The sequence below is a fragment of the Mus pahari genome, chromosome 5 (genome assembly GCF_900095145.1).
Source record: "Mus pahari chromosome 5, PAHARI_EIJ_v1.1, whole genome shotgun sequence".
NCBI classification, from domain to species: domain Eukaryota; kingdom Metazoa; phylum Chordata; class Mammalia; order Rodentia; family Muridae; genus Mus; species Mus pahari.
In genome coordinates, this window is record NC_034594.1 from 63,523,219 (window position 1) to 63,542,972 (window position 19,754).

At 39.7% G+C, this 19,754-nt stretch overlaps 2 protein-coding genes across 2 annotated transcripts in view; one reads left to right on the plus strand and one right to left on the minus strand.

Moving 5' to 3' along the window:
* Positions 1-10,231, minus strand: part of Htr2b (5-hydroxytryptamine receptor 2B) — a 12,124-nt gene extending 1,893 nt beyond the window's left edge. Inside the window, exons 1-2 of the mRNA XM_029538313.1 lie at positions 9,883-10,231; positions 1,445-1,645 (exon numbers count right to left, since the gene is read on the minus strand). Of these exons, the coding sequence (XP_029394173.1) occupies positions 1,445-1,645; positions 9,883-10,231 (550 nt within the window). The remainder of the gene's footprint in view (positions 1-1,444; positions 1,646-9,882) is intronic.
* Positions 1-19,754, plus strand: part of Psmd1 (proteasome 26S subunit, non-ATPase 1) — a 72,252-nt gene that overhangs the window by 36,149 nt on the left and 16,349 nt on the right. Inside the window, exons 17-18 of the mRNA XM_021197524.2 lie at positions 15,934-16,048; positions 17,869-17,985. Coding sequence (XP_021053183.1) covers positions 15,934-16,048; positions 17,869-17,985 — 232 coding nt within the window. The remainder of the gene's footprint in view (positions 1-15,933; positions 16,049-17,868; positions 17,986-19,754) is intronic.

Consider the following 19,754-nt stretch of genomic DNA (forward strand, 5'->3'; position numbering starts at 1 on the left):
TGTGTAGCCCTGGCTAACCTGGAACTCACTCTGTAGACCAGGCTGGCCTCGAACTCAGAAATCCGCCTGCCTCTGCCTCCCAAGTGCTGGGATTAAAGATGTGTGCTGCCACCACCTGGCTTTTGTCCAAATATCCCTAGAAGCTTGTACATTATAGATACTTAGCAAAAATTTGATGTTTATGAAATCATGTTATCCAGCCTCCATTTGGATAAGTTCTAACTGACAAACTGTCACAACATTCCTGCTTTTTATAGAAAGACTGCTGACCCCTGACCTACCTTGTTATTTCTGCTGCTCTTTCCCGTTTTGATCATCTACTGTTTGACATAAAAGTCTCTGTGTTCTCTAAAGATGTTTCCTTGACTCTTCTTCTCCCGGGCTTTTCAAAAATGTTTAGGCCGTAGAGCCAATGTTTCAGGATTGTGGGGATAATTTCAGTATCTTTCTTGCCTTATTGAACACATTCTGACACTGATTAGAGAGAAGCAAGCAATGTGTGTTTTCTCCTCCTTTAGCACTTCGGGTCTCCTCATTATTTTCCTCCTCAAAAATGTTCTTTCTACTGGGAAGCAGTAAATCCCTGGTCAGTTTGTGTGTTACAAATCTGAGAGCCTTTTTCTGGTACTAACTCAGGAGAGCTTTGGATGAGTGCCACACTCTCTTGAGGTACCATAGCAGCAGCTATCTTTGAGTGTTAACGATGACAGCAGACTGGAAAAGTAACTCACAACCTGCTGAAACTCCAGTGCCCTCATCTACTCTCCTTGGACATGAGGCACACACAAGATGTACACACATGTGCAGGCAAAGCACCATACACAGAATAAATGCTAATCCTTAAAAAACAAAACAATGAGCTCAGAAACGTAATGGATTAAAGGAAATTGATTTCTTCCTAGAAATCATTTCTAAACACTGGCTTAACATCTTTTTGAGAGTTAAATCACTAAAGTATATATTTAACTCTGCCTTTAATCTGTACATATGGGAACTCCAACTTACTGGGCCAATTTATGGTCTTGGGTACCTGCATACAAAATTTGGCAAGGTCGGCTTTTTCATCCTCTTCTGTTTATGCTGATAGACATGATTTATGATATATTTAATTTTTTGCTGATTTACTTTGAGGGCTAGATTCCTCAAGCTAGTTAGACTTTAACTATTTGTTGGCAAATACCAAACTTTGGAGCTTAAACTTCCTGAATATCAAAATCAAAGTGGAATGGTAGCTCAGTAAACACTGGTTTATTCTGAAGACATGGACTTACTGCTGACTTAGATTTTACTAATGGCGTGGCTCAGAAGCTGCACACTGACTGTGATATACAAGTACTGGATTTCAGTGGATTGCCTTGACCTCTGAGTTTTCCTAGTTACCAGACCTGGCATTCTGGCCATATGGAAACAGAGGCTACCCATACCTTTGGCGTTCCCCACATACCTATTGAAATTAACCATACCACTGTAATCTTGATGAATGCAGTAGCCCGGGAGTTGCACTGATTGGCCTGAATTGGCTTTTTTATGGCTATATAGCGGTCCAGGGAAATGGCACAGAGATGCATGATGGAGGCAGTCGAAAAGAGAACATCCAGGAATAACCAGGCAGGACACAGGGCCAGTGGGAGGGGCCATATAGCCTCTGAAAGAAAAAACATTTGCTCAGAGAATGGCAACTTTCAATTTAATCATTTTTTTCTTAATCCAGTACATATTTTTAAACCTCTTAACATGACCCTTGTGATGTCTTTGATGTTGCAAATGAATCAATTCTAATGTAGTTAAATCTTTGAGTATGTTTATGGCGGAGGGCACTTATCAAAATTGAAATATTAATTGAAAACATTCGATAGAGCATTGTGTACTCTGATCAAGAGTAGTGAATGGGGAGGATATCACCTGGGGCACTGGTGGAGAAAGCAGGCTATTAGTTCTGTCTGATAATATATGCAGGCATTGTATGAAAATGCAGTGAACCGCATCCCTACATGATCATATGGAAATAAGGTTAAACATCTATTCTATGGGGAGACTTTGTAGAAAAGACTATTTTAGACTTTAAACATATTCCTGGATTTACTGGTATGTGATAGACACTCAGAGTGTCTCATAGAAAGGAACATTTAGGAGCTGGGGAGGCTTGATTGGTAAAGTGCTTCCAAGCAAGCGTGGACACCTGAGTTCAGATCCCCAAACCCATATAAAAAGCTCGCTGTGACAGTCTGCACTTGTAATTTCAGTACTGGAGTGACACCCGCTGCCTACCAGTGGAAGAAAGACAGAAGAGAGTCCCTGGAGACTGCTGACCACTCAGCCTAGCCAAATCACTGAGCTCTGGGCTCAGAAAAGAGACCCTTTCTCAAAAAATAAGATGGAAAGAGAATGAGGAAGACAGCATTCTGACATCAGCCTCTGACCTGCACACGCGCACACGCACACGCGCACACGCACACGCACACGCACACACACCTCATAAGAGACCTTTCAATAGAGAAAACCTAAGTAGTTGAAGTTTCTTAGCCGTAGCTTCCAGTTTTCTGTCAGCAGTGGAAAATGATCTTAGTCAGAACTGACAATGCATTCTCTAACCACCTAACATTAAAGGCAAATAGTGGAAGAAAGAAAAGACTCACTGATAGGAGAGCTTCACAGTAGAAACTACTGGGAAGCCAAACCTACATCCTGGGCTCTGAGCAGGAAAACAGAAAAATGCTCAAGTCTAGACTATAGGATGAAGTAGTCCTTAGAGGCCTAGCTACTGTGGAGGCTGACATGGAAGGGTCACTTAACCTCAAACCCATATCCAACCTGGCAACGTAGCAAAACCCTACATCAAAAATGAAAACACTTGCCGGGCATGGTGGCGCACACCTTTAATCCCAGCACTCGGGAGGCAGAGGCAGGCGGATTTCTGAGTTCAAGGCCAACCTGATCTACAATGTGAGTTCCAGGACAGCCAGGGCTATACAGAGAAACCCTGTCTCGAAAAAACCAAAAAAAAAAAAAAGAAAGAAAACACTCAAGAGCATGTTTGTTGCTAGAGATGGAAGCCAGGGCCTGAAGTATGCTGGGCAGGTTTTCTACCACTAAAAATACTGCTTGAAATCCTGTTGTTGTTGTTGTTGTTGCTGTTGTTGTTGTTGTTGTTGTTGAAGAGGAGGAAGAGGGGTTTCTTGGGTAGTTTGTTTGAGATAGCACCATAGCCTCAAGCTTACCTAAAGTAGTATGTGGCCCTTCTGCCTCGTCTGGCTGTGGTGTTTTATCCTTAAATCCACACAGTCTCTGTAGAACTTTTAAAGTAGAATACTTTCCTTTTCTTTCCTACTAATTTAAACTATCCTGTTTAGCTGGTCTTAATTATGTATTCTACATTTGAAAGTTAAGGTCTGGAAAATTCTAGCCATAAATCTTGTAGCTGTGAGCAGGAAGCCACAGAGAAAACATAAAAAGTACATGTCTTTGGAATTTGACTCTTTGACCCATGATATTCCCTGTTATAGGCTAGAAACAAAAGCTTTCCAGACTGATTTAATTAGGTCTTTGAAGCCTTGTTAGACATATTTTCCAACAGAGTTAATATATTTATGACACTAATTTTGGAGCAGAAGTGGGAATTAGTGAAAATCATATTTTAATCAGAAATATCTAACAGTGATATAGAATTTTAAGAACAAGAGTATATGAGATAAGAGATGGATCTTTAAGACTCTATGAAATACCACTGGATAGACTTTTATGAAAGCAATATAATGACACTAGATTACTAGAAATCTTTTATTAAAAGCAAGGAAGGGAGCTGGAGAGATGGCTCAGTGGTTAAGAGCCTAGCTGCTATTCCAGAGGACCTGAGTTTGATTCCCAGCACCCATACAGCAGGCAACTCACAACCGTAGCCATTGATATGGGGATCTGACACCTTTTTCTAGCTCCAAAAGCACCAGGCACACCCACAGTGCATAGACATGCATGTAGGCAAAATACATACACATAAAATTAAATTAAAAAAATAAAATCTAGGGCTGGAGAGATGACTGTTCCAGAGGTCATGAGTTCAATTCCAGCAACCACATGGTGGCTCACAACCATCTGTAATGGGATCTGATACCCTCTTCTAGTGTATCTGAAGAGAGCAACAGAGTACTCATATACATAGAATAAAAAAAAAATAAATCTTTAAAAAAATTAATAGTAATAAAATCTAAATTGCTGGTGATGAGCAGGAAGGAACCACAGGTGTGGTGGCAGCTGTTTGTGGTCCACACAGTAAGTAAAAGCAGCCTTGACAACACATCAACCAACCCCTGGTCTGCAGACCAAAGCAGCAACTTAGAAAAGCACAGGCGGGACTAGGCATGTCAGCTGCAGTGCGACGCCATGGAGCACACAGGAGGCATCGGCTTGATTTAGGATGACAATTTCTTGTTGGAATGCATTATGGTCCACCTGTTTTCAGCAGAACTTGGATTAGATATTAGTTAAATTTATAGTAATCAAGTGAAACAGCAAATATTTAAGCTTAAAAAGAAAAAATGTAAGAGGAGTTAATCAGGTACACAGACTAACTGCTTTTCCAGGACTCTCACATAAAATTTTTCTGAAGAAACAATTCCACCTACCCTGTACCTACCTACCTACCAGCATCACCCTAACCTGAACCAGAGCCCCAAGGCTAAGCAAGCTGTATTCTAACCTACACAAACCACAGCCTCAACTTCATTCCTTTACTGTCGTTAACTAAAACTAGAGAAAGTAATATTGGAAGAATTGGAATTTTTATGGGAGCCCAAATAATTGTAGATTAAATGACATGATGTAGTAATTCAGGAGCAAAACAGGTTTTAGTTTGTAGACAGTTTATTTAATTACTAGTAGGACAATACTTTTTTCAGTGTGAAACTGCATACTGTAAAGGCCATGGTGTGAGGGGAGTCACTCGACTGCCACTGTTTGCCTTCCAGCAAGGCTCAACTTAGTAAGATTGCCTGTTTCTAGTACCCTCCTCAGAAAATAGATCCGTATTCACCTCAAGGATGTACAAGTACTAGCTGAGACCTAAGTATTATACCATATAATGTAGAATGTATCTTTAATTGAAAAGATACTGGGTTCTGCCTCATCGCCCCCAAAATTCTATAGACTTTCTTGTTAGTCTCATATGCTGAATATGATACTTGGGATTGGTAGGATTAACATTTGTGTTTGAGAAGCAGAGTAGAGTCATGAAGGCTGAGGATATGAATTCCAGACTCAGTCCTCTAGATTCACATATTGCTGATAATTATTTTATCATCTCAGACAGACCAGTGAACCTGTGGTAGATCCTGTCTGTTATGCTGCTCTTTCATAAGCTTGCTACAATATTTTATTTTTTTATCTTATTCTATTTATTTATTTATTTATTTATTTATTTATTTATTTATTTGAGTTTTCGAGACAGGGCTTCTCTGTGTAGCCCTGGCTGTCCTAGAACTCACTCTGTAAACCAGACTGGCCTCAAACTCAGAAATCCGCGTGCCTCTGCCTCCCAAATGCTGGGATTAAAGATATGCATCACCACTGCCCGGCACGGTATTATATTTATAGGTTTGAAAAATAGTAAAATAATCTGTGTGAAGTATTTGAAACAGTATGGCACAGAGAAAGCACTCAGAAAATGACAATTATCATTGTTACTATTTTCAACAGTAACTGGTCAACCAAACTTCAGCAAAGACACATGTTCAGAACCAAGCCAGATCCCACGGGTCGATCACACGTGTAGATCACACGTGTAGAACCAGTGTCTCTCTGTACAGCAAGAATGCAGTGCAACTACTTAAACGTTAGCCTCTGCTGGGGGAGTCAGAGAACAGAAAAGTTGAAGTTTAGTGCTGCTTGTTATTGCACTGAGGCATTAATATCTTGTGTATTGTAATTGGACTGTGCCTTTGCTTTTGCTTGGAGGAAGAATATGTTATTACTTTTTTTTTTTTATTGTAGAAATCTGATTTTTTTTTTTTTAACCAAAAGCCCCTTGCTTTGATGAGATAGATTCACTACATCTGACATATACTTGCCCTATAGGCAGGCTTTTAGTTTATGAAAAAATAATTAGCATCGGTCTATATATCTGAGTCATAAAGTATCCCATATTTTAAGAACTTTAAAGATTGTTTGGAATGGCTTTCCAAAAAACTATGCCTACAGGGTTCACAAGGTACACAGTTTAGGAAATTAATTGTTGTGGGACAGCCCTAAATAGCTTTTTAAAAAAATTCTACTGCATTTTTTGTATTTCAAAAAGTAACGATTCAGAGCTTAGATGATTAGAAAGCTTCTGTTAGTTGGTTAGTGTTTATTTTTTGTTTGTGGGGTTTCAGTGTGTGTGTGTGTGTGTGTGTGTGTGTGTGTGTGTGTGTGTGTGTGTGTGTTTTCCTTTCATCTGCACATATGGGATCTTCTGGCTACTATGACAGTGTTTTAGGTGTTTTCAAGCTATTCAGAGCATAGGAAATTTTTTTCTTGGCTCTTTAAATTTCCACTTTCCAAAAAAAAAAAAATGCTCATTGCCTTGATCTCCAGTTTCAGAATTAGATGATCTTTCCAAGTCCCACACATTATGGTTTGCCTGCTTTTTGGGAACTGCATCACACTGTGGCTCGTGGAACATGGATTAAATTTTGTCACAATAGGGCAGAGATGGCTCAGCAGTTAAGAACACTGTCTGCTTTTCCAGAGACCCTGAGAGATTCCCAGCTCACAACCATCTGTAATGAGATCCAATCCCCTCTTCGGGTTTTTGTGAAGACAGCTGTAGTGTACTTATATAAATTTTAAAAGAAATTGTTACAGTGGAGCCCAGTGGTTACAATGATGCACACCTTTAATCCCAGCACTTAGGAGGCAGAGGCAGGCCTGATCTACAAAGTGAAATTCAGGACAGCCAGGTCTACACAGAGAAACCTGGTCTTGAAAAACCAAACCAAAAACAAATGCACAACCAAATGTTATATATTTTTGCCTTCACATTTTCAATAATGTATTTGATAAGGAAAAATCGAAGTCATTCTCTGTTTCCTACTCAAATGTTCTTACCTTTTTCTCTGTCTCCCTGCCTTCATCCCTTCCCATCTTCCTTTTTGGTTTTTCTTTCCGTTGTCACCTTATTTAGTTTGGTTAATTTTTTAAAAAAGATTTATTTTATTTATATAAGTACACTGTAGCTGTCTTCAGACTCACCAGAAGAGGGCATTGGATCCATACAGATGGCTGTGAGCCACCATGTGGTTGCTGGGAATTGAACTTGGGGCCTCTGGAAGAGCAGTCAGTGCTCTTAAACCGTACTTGGTTGTTCTTAACTTGTTTTTTGTTTGTTTTAAGTTTGAATACTTAGCTGTTATAAAGGTTTTTAGTTACTTTCATTGAATTTCCTGGTAATAGCTAAGATTGTTTATAATGATAATTAATCTTTTATGATTATATAACCAAGAACACTTTTGTTTGTAAACTTCAGAAGTTCTGATGATTTCCCATGCAATTAGAGAAAATCATGTGTTGCTACTTTTAAAAATTATCAGAAGTTCACACAAATGTGTTCATTGAGAAAGTCTTAGTGTCCGTCTTCTGGGAAAGGCTATGCAGAGATCTTACTGTCTGAAGTCAGGTCTCCCATATACTGTGCCCAGCTTCCAATTTATGAACATTCATTTGATGTTTCCCAAGGGTAGCATGTCTCCACATGCACTGTCTGACAGACTATGTCTTAAATAATGAATTCATACTGTGACATTTCAGTGATGATTATGTTCTGGGTTGATTTCCTGGCCCCCAATCTAAGAACTCTTTTGTACAGCATTCTTACCAGTAGCAAAAGCTTTATTTTATTTGTTTTTAAGTATTTGCAGAATGAAATGCTATTAAAATGGGTTATAATTTAAGACCTAAGTATGCAGGTGGTGTATATATAATATCTTATGTTAGAATGTTTGTTTTTCTGCTTTTTATTGTTAAGAATATCTTAAGCAACAATTTTTATGTATAAGCAGTTTTTCTCACTTCATGGGAAGCCTACAATTTGGAACCTTGTAAAGTGTTTGTCAGCTAACTTGAACACTTCAAAATTAAAATTTTCCTGTTAAGATTCCTTAACCTGTGCCGGGCGGTGGTGGCACATGCCTTTAATCCCAGCACTTGGGAGGCAGAGACAGGTGGATTTCTGAGTTCGAGGCCAGCCTGGTCTACAAAGCGAGTTCCAGGACAGCCAGGACTATACAGAGAAACCCTGTCTCAAAAAACCAAAAAAAAAAAAAATTCCTTAACCTAAGCCAGTGATTTATATACCTAGCTCGGAATTTTGCATTGAGCAGATGTTTAGTGTTTACGAACTGAGCTTTCAAATTAAAGTTCACTTCTGTAAAATTTATTCTGTTCTTTATTCAATATTTTTAATCTTGTGTTAGCAAAACAAAGATAAAGCATTTTAGCATTTTCTGTATGCCTGCAAAGCATCAGAGCATGGTTTTATACTTTAAGCTGTAGTTAGGGCCCTGGAGTTGTGAATTGGAATCTTACTCCTGTGAGAGTCTTTCTGTATCACCCTACATCATCCTTACTTTGCTCCTGCAGGTTGTTTTTAAGAGTCTCATTTCTTACTCTTTATGGTTAACATGTACCATTAGGCTATTCAGAAGGTTACAGGATTATGGAAGGGAAGGGAGAGAAAAACAATACCACTGACTAAGAGTCTACTCAGGCAGTGGAAGCTTGTGTGTTGTTGCTTATCCTGTCTTAGTTTGCTTTAAAGCTGGGTGAGTGTTGCTTGCAATAAAGTTTTAACTCCTCACCATATTACTACATATGAAGACACAGTGCTTCATTTCAGATATCTCTGTTATTTCTTATAAAAATAATTGGAATAGTAGTTTTCCTTCAGTTTTAAACTTAATAAGCTAGTGTGTTCTAGATTAGTGCACTTTATTTCTATAACTTGTATGTTTATTCTTAACATAGGTACAGTTCTTAGAAGCCTGATCATCTATAATTTTAAGTTATTTATTAGTGGCACACCAGTTTATACCAAGCATTGACTGATGTTCTTATAATGCTGATTATGAAGCAAGAGCCTTCATAGTTTCTCAGCAGACTCATTTGTGTTTCTTCACATAGCTGGAGACAATGTAACACAGCAGAAACTCTATGCCTACTTTAATATTGTTGTCTTTTTTTTATTATAACAAAAATCTGAAAGTCAAACTATCACAGTAACTCAGGGTAACTGAGTAACTCCGGGTCTTTTCCACTTATTTTATTAACTTACAAGTTTGTTGGGAACACAGATGGTCAGATACCATAAAGAATTTAAACAAATGGAACCTCTCAAGATACTTTGCGGAAGACCATTTCCTTTTATAACTAAACATCTTCTCCCAGCATGACTTATGTGTAGACACCATGTCATAGCTTAGTACTCAGGTTAGAAAGAGCTAGGAGAGGAATTTTTTGAACGATGCCTAACTTTAATTGGGACTCGCTGATTCAATGATTCTATTATTAAAGTCCCACAATTGTCCTAGTTATTGATCACTTTGTTAAAGGGAAAGTAGGAATAATTTTTGAAAAATGTACTTTTTTTTACTTACTATAATTTTTAGGTAGCAAATGCAGAATCTATAAATATTGCCAACTTAATGATTTTATAAAGATGACTGAGGAAGGGTAAACATGCTCCTAAGAAATTATTTTTTATGTCCTTTCACATTTACTACAAATCATGAAAAGTAAAGGAATGTTCCCTTCTGTGTTTTTAATCCAGGTCCATCTTTTATTTCAAACAAAATAAAAGTCAGTGAGTGTCCATTTCTTTAGTAGGGTTCAGTGGCAGGAACAAGGGGAAATACTTACCAAACATGATTGTCAAGAGGGCAATCGGCATCACAAACAATCCAACCAGCAAATCTGCCACCGCCAAGGACATTAAAAAGTAGTTGGTAGCGTACTGCAGCCTCTTCTCCAGTGCAACAGCCAGAATCACAAGGATGTTCCCGCCTATGGTGGGTATTATCACCACGAGTATCAGGAGAGCTGCCCAGTGCACTGTATGCCCCTGTTCCTCCACAGTCTGCTTCATTTCCTCTGCTACTGATTCTGTCTCTAATCCAGAACGGTTAGTCAGGATCAAGTGATCACATGTCTTCTGTAAAATGTGCTCAGAAGTTGTGCTTTGTTCAGACATTTTATAAGATGAAGCCATTCGCCCTTCCGTGGGTCAGTCCAGTTCCAGACAGTGGTCAGCATGATAAGTAGCTAAGCAGGTCATTTGCCTTTGCAAAGCATTGTACCCGCCAGACACTCACAGCCAAAGAGACTTCTTCCTTCTAAAAAGATTCAGGTTCTCCAAGATGGTACCGTGTACACGTCTGTCCGTGTTCGCAGGTAAGACATCCACATTTTAGGTTTTCTACAGGCTTAGATTCCAGAAGACTCGATGAAAGACACCAATAGATGTGGATAAAAAAAAGTTAGTTTATCATATCTTTTTTTCTATAATTTTAAGACATGAATTTATCAGAGCTTCCCTCTAGATTCAGAGGTTGTTATTTCTAGAAAGCAGTAAAAAACACTAGAGCTAAATACCTCTCCTATTTAGAGCTACGTTCCCCCTCCTATTTTGATAGGATGGTATGCATTATGGCAGTGCAGCCAGTGCCCCCAGAGTTGATAATAAAGGCGATAGCACACTACGTGGTATCTGGCCCTTGGATACCTTTTCCCTTAACATTAGAAAGCATTCAGAATAGTGGCCCACCAAGTAAGAGGCAAACCCATCTAAAGTCTGAGGAAAGAATTTACCAGCTAAGAACCTGAATGAGTGTTGATTTAAAAGCTTCTTTGTAACTCATTTTATAATTTCTTAAGTTGGAGAGAAAGTAGTACAAAGTATGGCAAGCCAAATACTTGCTTTTAGTAGTAATCCCGTCTTTCTACAAGATTTTAAATGTAATCAAATCAGTCTGCCAAATTTGAACCAGTTCTTTTTAAGTTCTTAAATCTCCTTTACTTTTCCCAGTTCCCTTGAGAAGCACTTTTAAGAGGAAGATTATGTTATTTGTTCATTACACTGACAACTCCCATATTAAATTTGCCTTCACATTTGTAATTTTTAACCCACTGAATAGATGCAAAGGAATGTGGAAGCAGAGCTCCTGAAGAGTGAAATGGGAACAACAAAGCCTGTTAGTTCCATAGGACTCTGTGAACACTTACCGCTTATCTGCTTGTGGCTTTCCCAAGCATGCCGCCCTGTGTCTGTTCAGTTGGACTCCCTCTCCTGACAGATCCTCCCCCACTGACTTGTTCTGAGCCTCAGCGGCTGGTCCTCGTAAGCAGTGAAACAAATGTGTTGTGCAGCTAGCTGTCTGCCTGCCAGAGAGGTCGTTTCCTCTTTGATACTGTCATTATTAGAATATAGCTACAGTCATTGTAATTCATAAAACTGTTTGTTAATCGTGTTCCAACCAGTTCATGATCCTGATTCAAGTTATATTTTTATGTGTTTCTTTGATATTTAGAGGGTAAACTCTTACTTTTGCATGAGATGATTTTATTTGGAATGAGGCCTAGGCTGTTTTTCCCTTTTGAGCAAAGAAGATAAAATGGAGAGTCTCCTCCATTGGCTGTATAGCAGTTCACACACTTGTAATTTTTACCTGTGAGACAGGATTCTTATCCAGCTAATGCCTTTGCTGTGGAGTGTAATAAATTTACTCACATCACAGCCTTATATAGAAAAGCACAGAAAGAGCCGCATGCTGCTTGTATACGTAGTGGATTTTGGCAGAAACTTTGTCACTGTTCATTTTTAAACAGCATCTGAATTTGGGAGCTGGTTCATTGGCAACTTCTTTTCCAGTGATTTTTAATTGGGAAAAGTGTATAATGTATATTAAAAATATTTCTGCCCTATTTCTGAAAAAATATTGTATAAATCTTACCAATTATGCTCTTGAGATTTTCTCTAAACTATAAACCTGGCTTAACAGTAAACCTCCAGCAGGGCAGTGGCGTCACAGCACTTAGGAAGCAGTGGCAGGCAGATCTGTCTGAGTTCAAGGCCACCCTGTTCCTACAGAACCAGTCCTGGCACAGCCAGCACTACACAGAGAAACAAAAACAAAACAAGACCAAAAAAACAAAAAACAAAAAAAACCTGCCTCTAGTATTCTCAGTGTTTCCTTTTTAAAGGGTCTTCACAGGTCTCTCAGAGTTTAATTGCTTCTTTATGTAACTGATGGGATTTGTGTGTTTCTTATTAAGCATATTCATACATATGCATAAGGCATTCTATCATGTTTCACATCCTCTTGCCCTCCCTTGTCCTCCTCCTTGTCCCTGCCAGCCCTCTTCTACTTTCCTGGGTTGAATCTTTGCATCTGTGTCCCAGCAGGTTGTTTCATTAAGTTATTTACAGACCATGGACACAGTAGCAGTGAGGGTACACTGAAGAAAATGGCTTTCTCTTCTCCATCAACCATTAGCTCAGGATAATCCTCAAGATCTATTTATTTTCTTTCTTCTTTGGGTCATTCCTGTTTGGTTTCTCATAGAACTTTTGTTGATTGCATTTCATAAAATTCTTCTTAAATTTTTGTTACCATTTTATTTGGTTTTTGCATGCATGGCTCAGCACACTGTGTGGTCAGAAGAGAGTTCGTATGTGTATCCCAGTGATCAAAGTCAGGCTTGGCAACAGGTTTCTTACCTGCTATGCCATCTCGCCAACCCCCATTTCCTAAACCTGATTATTTGTTCTAGAAGTTTCATAATTTTCAGATTCAGTTTCTTTCTACCTGTTTATTTTCTATTTCCTATTGAGAGCTAAGGCTGGTGGTTTGCATAAAGTCTGATTGATTTCAAGATGTTGATTGATAATCATGTTGAGATCTCTTGATTCTTTGTAAATTGCAAAACGGTTATATAATTTTTTAAAAGATTTATTCATTTATTTTATGTATGTGAATGCTCTGTAGCTGTCTTCAGACATCAGAAGAGAGCATTGGATCCCATTACAGATGGTTGTGAGCCACCATATGGTTGCTAGGAATTGAACTCAGGACCTTTAGGAGAGCAGTGAGTGCTCTTAACTGCTTAACCATCTCTCCAGCACCATGGTTATACAATTTTATCATGACTTCATTTACTATTTAAATTACATGCACATATGTGTGAGCAAAGATTACTGTGTAAGAGTTTTGCTTTCAGTGTGTTTTTGCATTTCAGTCTCTGCTTAGATGCTGTTGGTCCATCTAGAGCTGTCTGCTGAAACACTGACAAACCTACAAAGAACTTACGGCTTTATTATACTCCTCAAGAGATTAAATGCCTAAACTAGTTTATTATAGGCTGTCTTTCCTTGTCCAAACACTTGTGTTTTCTAAAGAATGTGTCAGAGCTGGAATGTTACTAGACTAAAACTGACAGGATTTTGTTTTGTTTTAGGCTTTTGCATTTCCAGCTCCCACTACCAATTTCTGCTTAACTGCAGTCAGCTCTAAGCCCTGTAACAGAGTTTGTGTTCCAAGCAAAATTGTTTTTTCTAAGTCTCATAAAATAATGCCATTTGAGAAACAAAACACTTAAGTTGAGTTGTGTCCTCTTTGGGGTGGTTTTCTGCTAACGGTGATAGAAGGGTCAGCACAGTTAAGGTGCAGTGTACACGTGTATGAAATCAGTGGAAGCGAGGATCTGTACAACGACTGTATATGCTAATAGGAAGGAAAGAAGGAAGCCCAAGGTCTGGGGGTTTGGCTCAGGAACAGTACCAGGATAGCTTACTTATTCCTACTGCTTTCAAGCACCAATTATAAAGTAGGTGACGTTTTAAGATTGATTCTAGGTAAATTCTTTTCTGTGAGTCAGTTTTCCCTGCAGTTGCTCACCCTTGGTGCAACCAAATGACAAGTTGTAAAATTCTATGGGCCACTAGTTCCCTAAAAAGTTTCTGAGAAGCTGGGCAGTGTGGTGCATACCTGTAATCCCAGCACTTGAGAGGCAGGGGCAGGTGGATTTCTGAGTTCGAGGCCAGCCTGGTCTACAGAGTGAGTTCCAGGACAGCCAGGGCTACACAGAGAAACCCTGTCTCGAAAAAAAAAAAAAAAAATAGTTTCTGAGAAAATCTGAAAGTGAGAATCTTAAATACAGCTAGCTACCTAGCAAATCCAGCTTGTTTAATAACTGTTTTTGAAAGAACCTTTTTGACTGTTACACTGTCTTTTAAAATAGAGATCCAACTACAGCAAGTTAGCACACAACTTCCTGATTCTGATCCAAAGCCAATTTCTGGTTTTCCATATAGATTTCAATGGTGTCAACATACGACACACCAGCTCTCTCTAGCATGCACAAAAGGAAACATAATATTTTTTGGGTGAAACAATTAAAGCCCAGTACAATTCAGAGCTTGTCTCCCCGATGATAAATAACCACCCTAGAATTGGAACCCAGATCTTTCTGACTCTGAGCCTATGTTCTCTCTTTCTCAGTGAACTAAACACAAATAAAATAAAGGTAAGTTGACAGAAACTAATGAGGTGATCAGGGTCTGAAACAAGGCTATGAAGACAGAAATAGGAGTTAAGGTTTCTCTTGATTTACTGACAGATGAACTGTGGAATCTGAAGGGATGGAGAGAGTAGAATTACGTAGATGAATGGTCACCATGAGAGAAATTGCAGAAGAGAGGGAGTCCTTGCTGTATGTCAGCTCAGGTGTCAGTGATGTCTTTGGTTAAAGACATCCAGCTGGCCTTTAGGTTCTATTCCAGATGGCGCTTGGATTGTCGAGGGTACAGGGACCTTTCAGGAGCATTGTGCTGAGCCTCTAATTTGGCACTTACCTAGTAATAATTATAAACTTGTAATTTTACCAGAGAAATAATCATGAGGTTTATATCTTCAAATTTTCTTTTGTGATGATAACCCTGCAAAGACCTGTTTCTGCCTGTGTACGTGTATTACGAGTTTTTCGTGAAGGGGAAAGACTCCATATTCTGAAAGCCTCTTGATCTATTAATACGTTGTATATAGTAGTTGTAGAAAATGCTCAGTAAAGACATAGAAGCCAGAATGGTGAAACAAGGGAGTTCATATGTACAATTGACGGTTAGATGGTGCCGGTGATTTGTATGCATGCCTTTGCTGAGTTCTTGTCTGTGGAAGGTTTGAACAAATAGTAACATTGGCAAGATAACTGTCGGCTGGAAATGAAGAACTTCTTATTAAAATAAAATAATCTGAATTTGTTACTTATTTCGGTGTATAATCCTCATCCCCAGTTCTTCATGTAGTTCTGACTAGCCTGAAACTTGAAATTTAGACCAAGTTGGCCTCAAACTCACAGGTGTCCACTGCACCAGAGTGCTGGAATTAGAGGATTCATTTTTTGTGTGGTCCTAGATACATCTAAAAGACTGTAAATGCCTTGCCTTCTGTAACTTGCCCACAAAGTAGGGCAGTGCATCCAGAGGAATGTGCCCCATATGACTGGTGAGTCTCCACGTTGAGGTCAGGGCGCTAGGAAGTGGCCAGCATGCAGTGAGCTTGCTTGAGAAGTCCTTGTTATGGTCCACTCTCTCTGCGTGTTTTCTAAATGTAGAAAATATATTTCTACTATCAATAGAATTCTGTGGAAGATCGCCACTTGTGTCTTCCAGTGGCTTTGACTTTCCTGTGTAGTACTGTGCTCAAGGGATGACCGTCCTGTATCTGTTTCACCTCGGGGTTACAGGTCTGTGCTAATGCATCTCTCGATGGGAGATTTTTAGTTCTACAACTTTGCTAAGTATTATGATGTTTCCTATATCTCAGAAACCTCAATAAAAACTTGTTTAAAATTCCTCCATTTTGGTTTATAACATGTTACCCATAACCCTCCCTTCCTTTTCTTTACTTCCTTCAGGACGCCTGAACAGTGTCCCAGTGTGGTTTCTTTGTTGTCAGAGAGTTATAACCCTCACGTGCGCTATGGAGCTGCAATGGCCCTGGGAATCTGCTGTGCTGGTACAGGAAACAAGGTACAGCCCAACCAGTGGAGCCCTTCTCTCCTGACACTAGGCTTTTCTGTTGCAGAAAAAATTGTGAAACAACTGAAACTACAGGTGCAGTGTGATCCCTAAGACTGCGGTGCTCAGGGCTTCACAGTGCTCCCCCACGTTCCTGTGCTGCAGTGTCTGAGGACTCCTAAGAACAACCTGATATACATGGCTAACCATTGTGAACTGCTCTGTCATTACATGGTTATTCTTACCGTTTAATTAGTACCACAGACGAAGATCGCTGTCTAAAGCCACCCACAATCAACTCATTTTTTAAATTATTTTTAGTTATATGTCTGTGTGTATGCCTGTGTGTGGATATGTTTGCCTGTGGAAGGCATAGGTGTCAGATCTCTCAGAAGCTATAGTTACAGATGGTTGTGTACATGCCCTTAACCACTGAGCTCTCTAGCCCCTAAAAATGTTCAGCAGTGTGTGTGCGTGAGTGTGTGTGTGTGTGTGTGTGTGTAATTAGTTCTCTCCTTCCATTAACAGATTGTGGGAATCAAACTCAGGTCATCAGACACCAGATACCTTTACCTACTGGGCCCGGATATAACACAATCCTGCTTCACAGCGTACATACAGTCCTGTACCTGGCCTTGAATAGCACACACATGCATACACCTTGGGCACCTTAGATGGACCTTTCTTTTAGCTCAACAAATGTATATGTTTTTGTGCTAGAAGAGAACATTGTTCCCCTTCTAGAGTTTTGTATTTTATTATACAGAAAGGGATCAAACAACTTTCAAAAGATTTTTTTTTATTTTATATGTTGTGCCTGCATGTAAGTCGGTGTACCACCCACATACAGTCCTTGCAGAAGCCAGAAAGGGCATCGGGGTTTCTTGGAGCTGAAGTTACAGTTCAGTTGTTAGCTGTGTGGGGGCGCTGGAATTGAACCTGCCTGCCTCTGCCTCCAAGTGCTGGGATTAAAGGCGTGGGCCACCCCCCACCTAGCAGCAACAAAACCGTCTTTAATTCTGGCCGGGAGATCCTACACCTTCTCTGGCCTGCAAGGGCACCTGAATTCATGTGTGCATACCCACCCCCACCTTTGCACACACATACATGGTTAGAGAGATCAAGTATATCTAAGCGTCTCCTTTGTTGTCGGTGGGATAGAATGCATGCATGTCATTGTGTCAGAGTCAGAGGATAGCTTGGAGGAGTCAGTTCTCTGTGTGACTTAGCAGCAGGCTCCTTACCTGCTGAGCTATCTCACCAGCTGCCTCTTTTCCTAGTTTACATTAGTTCTGTAAACAAAGGAAGGATAGGGTTGGATATTTTGCTAAGTATTTTTCCTCTTAGGCTTTTAATTTACATTGATGTCGGTTCTCATAAGTTAAATACAAATTGGATCTTTCTCTTTCCATATTATCCTAAACTTAATATGATATCTAGAGGCAGATGTTCTTTGAAGCAGAGCATCTGACAAGTTAATACAATGAAAGATTTTTATTACTCATACTAAATAAGTCTGCTTTATTTCTGAGTAATTTGTATAACCCAGGTATCTGTACATGGCTGAAAGAGTATTTAAGAGCTATAGCCGGGCAGTTGTGACCCATGCCTTTAATCCCAGCACTCAGTAGTAGGCAGAGGCCAGCCTGGTCTACAGAGAAAGTTCCAGGACAGCCAAGGCTACACAGAGAAACTCTGTCTTGGAAAAAAAAAACAAAGTAGACATTGCCTTGGTCTAAAATATACCTTATATGATTGACAGTGAGTGATCTGAGGGCGTAGCCATCCCAACCTCAGTTAAAGTTTTGTCTTTTTGTTTGTTATGCTTTCAGGAAGCAATTAATTTACTAGAGCCGATGACCAACGACCCTGTGAACTACGTGAGGCAAGGGGCTCTGATAGCCTCAGCTCTCATCATGATCCAGCAGACAGAGGTCACGTGTCCAAAGGTGAGCAAAGAGGCTGGAGGAGGGAGCTGGGTTTGCCTTTTCTATAATAATTTACCTTGGTGCCTAAAAGGAAAAAAAGCACATTTGAGGGCATCGGACTAGGACTGATGTAATTATACCATTTTCCTTGGTGTGTGTTTTGTAATTTTTCAGGTCACTTTGTTAACTTAAGTATACAGTATACTTAAGAAAGTATAACTCAAAAGCCAGGTATAGTGTCGCATGTCTTTAATCCCAACACTCAGGAGACAGAGGCGGGCAGATCTCTGAGCGTTCAAAGCCAGCTTGGTCTACAGATCAAGTTCCAGGCAGCCAGAACTACAGAGAGAAGCCCTGTATTTTTTCTTTTCTTTTTCTTTTTTTTTTTCTTTTTTTTTTTCTTTTTTTTTTTTAAGGAATTATAACTTGTAATAATAAGGTAAAATTAGCTCTTTTCTTTGTCTTGGTGCTTGGTTTTTGCCTCCCTGTGTGCTTTTAAATAGATGCAACAGGACTGATTTACTGCCCTGTTAGAGACTGAAAATTCAAACAGTCTGACTTTCTGCCTTCTGAGACAATGAAACCTTATGTGTACATCCAACCTCGGTCTTTTTCTGACCCTCCTAGGCAGTCCTGGACAGGTGTCAGTGGCTCAGGAAGTCCTGTTAATGACTAACTCCTGTTTGTTTTAGATGTCAGATTCCATACGCAGTGACCTGGTCATGAGTCCTAAGTGGGCCCTCTGAATCCCCTCTCTGCATCTATATGCTAAGGGAAAGATGGGGCCCACCCTTCCTCAAGGAGTCGCCCTCATACACCTTCTAGGGACAGCACCTCCTCTGGATTAACTGTAGCAGAGCTTGAGGCACTTTTTTAAAACTTCCCTCATGACAGTGTCTTCCACCTCATACTAGTCTTCACTGTGCATTGCAAGTGGACACAGCCAGACATCTTCTTGTGTTGAGACCAAAGTACATGTGTTTATGTGTGTGTTCTGAGGTTATTGTGCTTGATAGGTTCAGCAGATGTGTGAACCACTGTAGGTGTATGAGTGGTGTTCACTGATCTCAGCTTCTCAGGGGCCTCTCAAGTTCCAGCGATGCCTTGGCGACAGGATGTTTCAAGAACAACCATCTGAAAAAGACTCATTTCAGTATTAAAATTAATGAGGCTAGGAGGTGTGGTTCATTGGTTTAATCTTCAGGACTGAAAAAAGAAAGAAAAATACTTAGCTTGTGCCCACACCATTGTACTTAGATTTTTAGAGTGTTTAGCAGCCTTGAATTAGTTATGTTTATATCTGAAAAGCATTTAAAAACAAAATATTACTAGCAGAAAGAAAAAGTTCATGTCAGCAAATACATAAAGTCCCAGCACCCAAGAGACTGAGGCAAGAGGGTCACAAGTTCAAGTTCAAGGCCAGCCTTAACTACTAGTGAGACTTTGTCTTTTAAAGAAAAATAGAAGGAAAGGAAAGGACAAGGCCATTGGCCTCTCTTCTGCCTCAGCAACAGACACAGTGCACCTTTATTTAAGCAGGAGACTTGGGAAAGAGGAGAGCAGTCGCCTCACTGTGCATTGGTCTGCCTCAGCTTTGTCTGATGAACCTCACTTTTTGAGCAGCTGCTGTCATTTTGTCTCATTGCCCAGAGTTTCTCTCTCAAAATCATTTTTCAGGGTTTCTAAAACTTGCATTATTGCACGTACAATCTGTGACTGCTCATCTTGTTTTCCCCAAGAATTGCTTAATATACTATGTCTCCTAGAACATAAACATCTTTGCAAACACA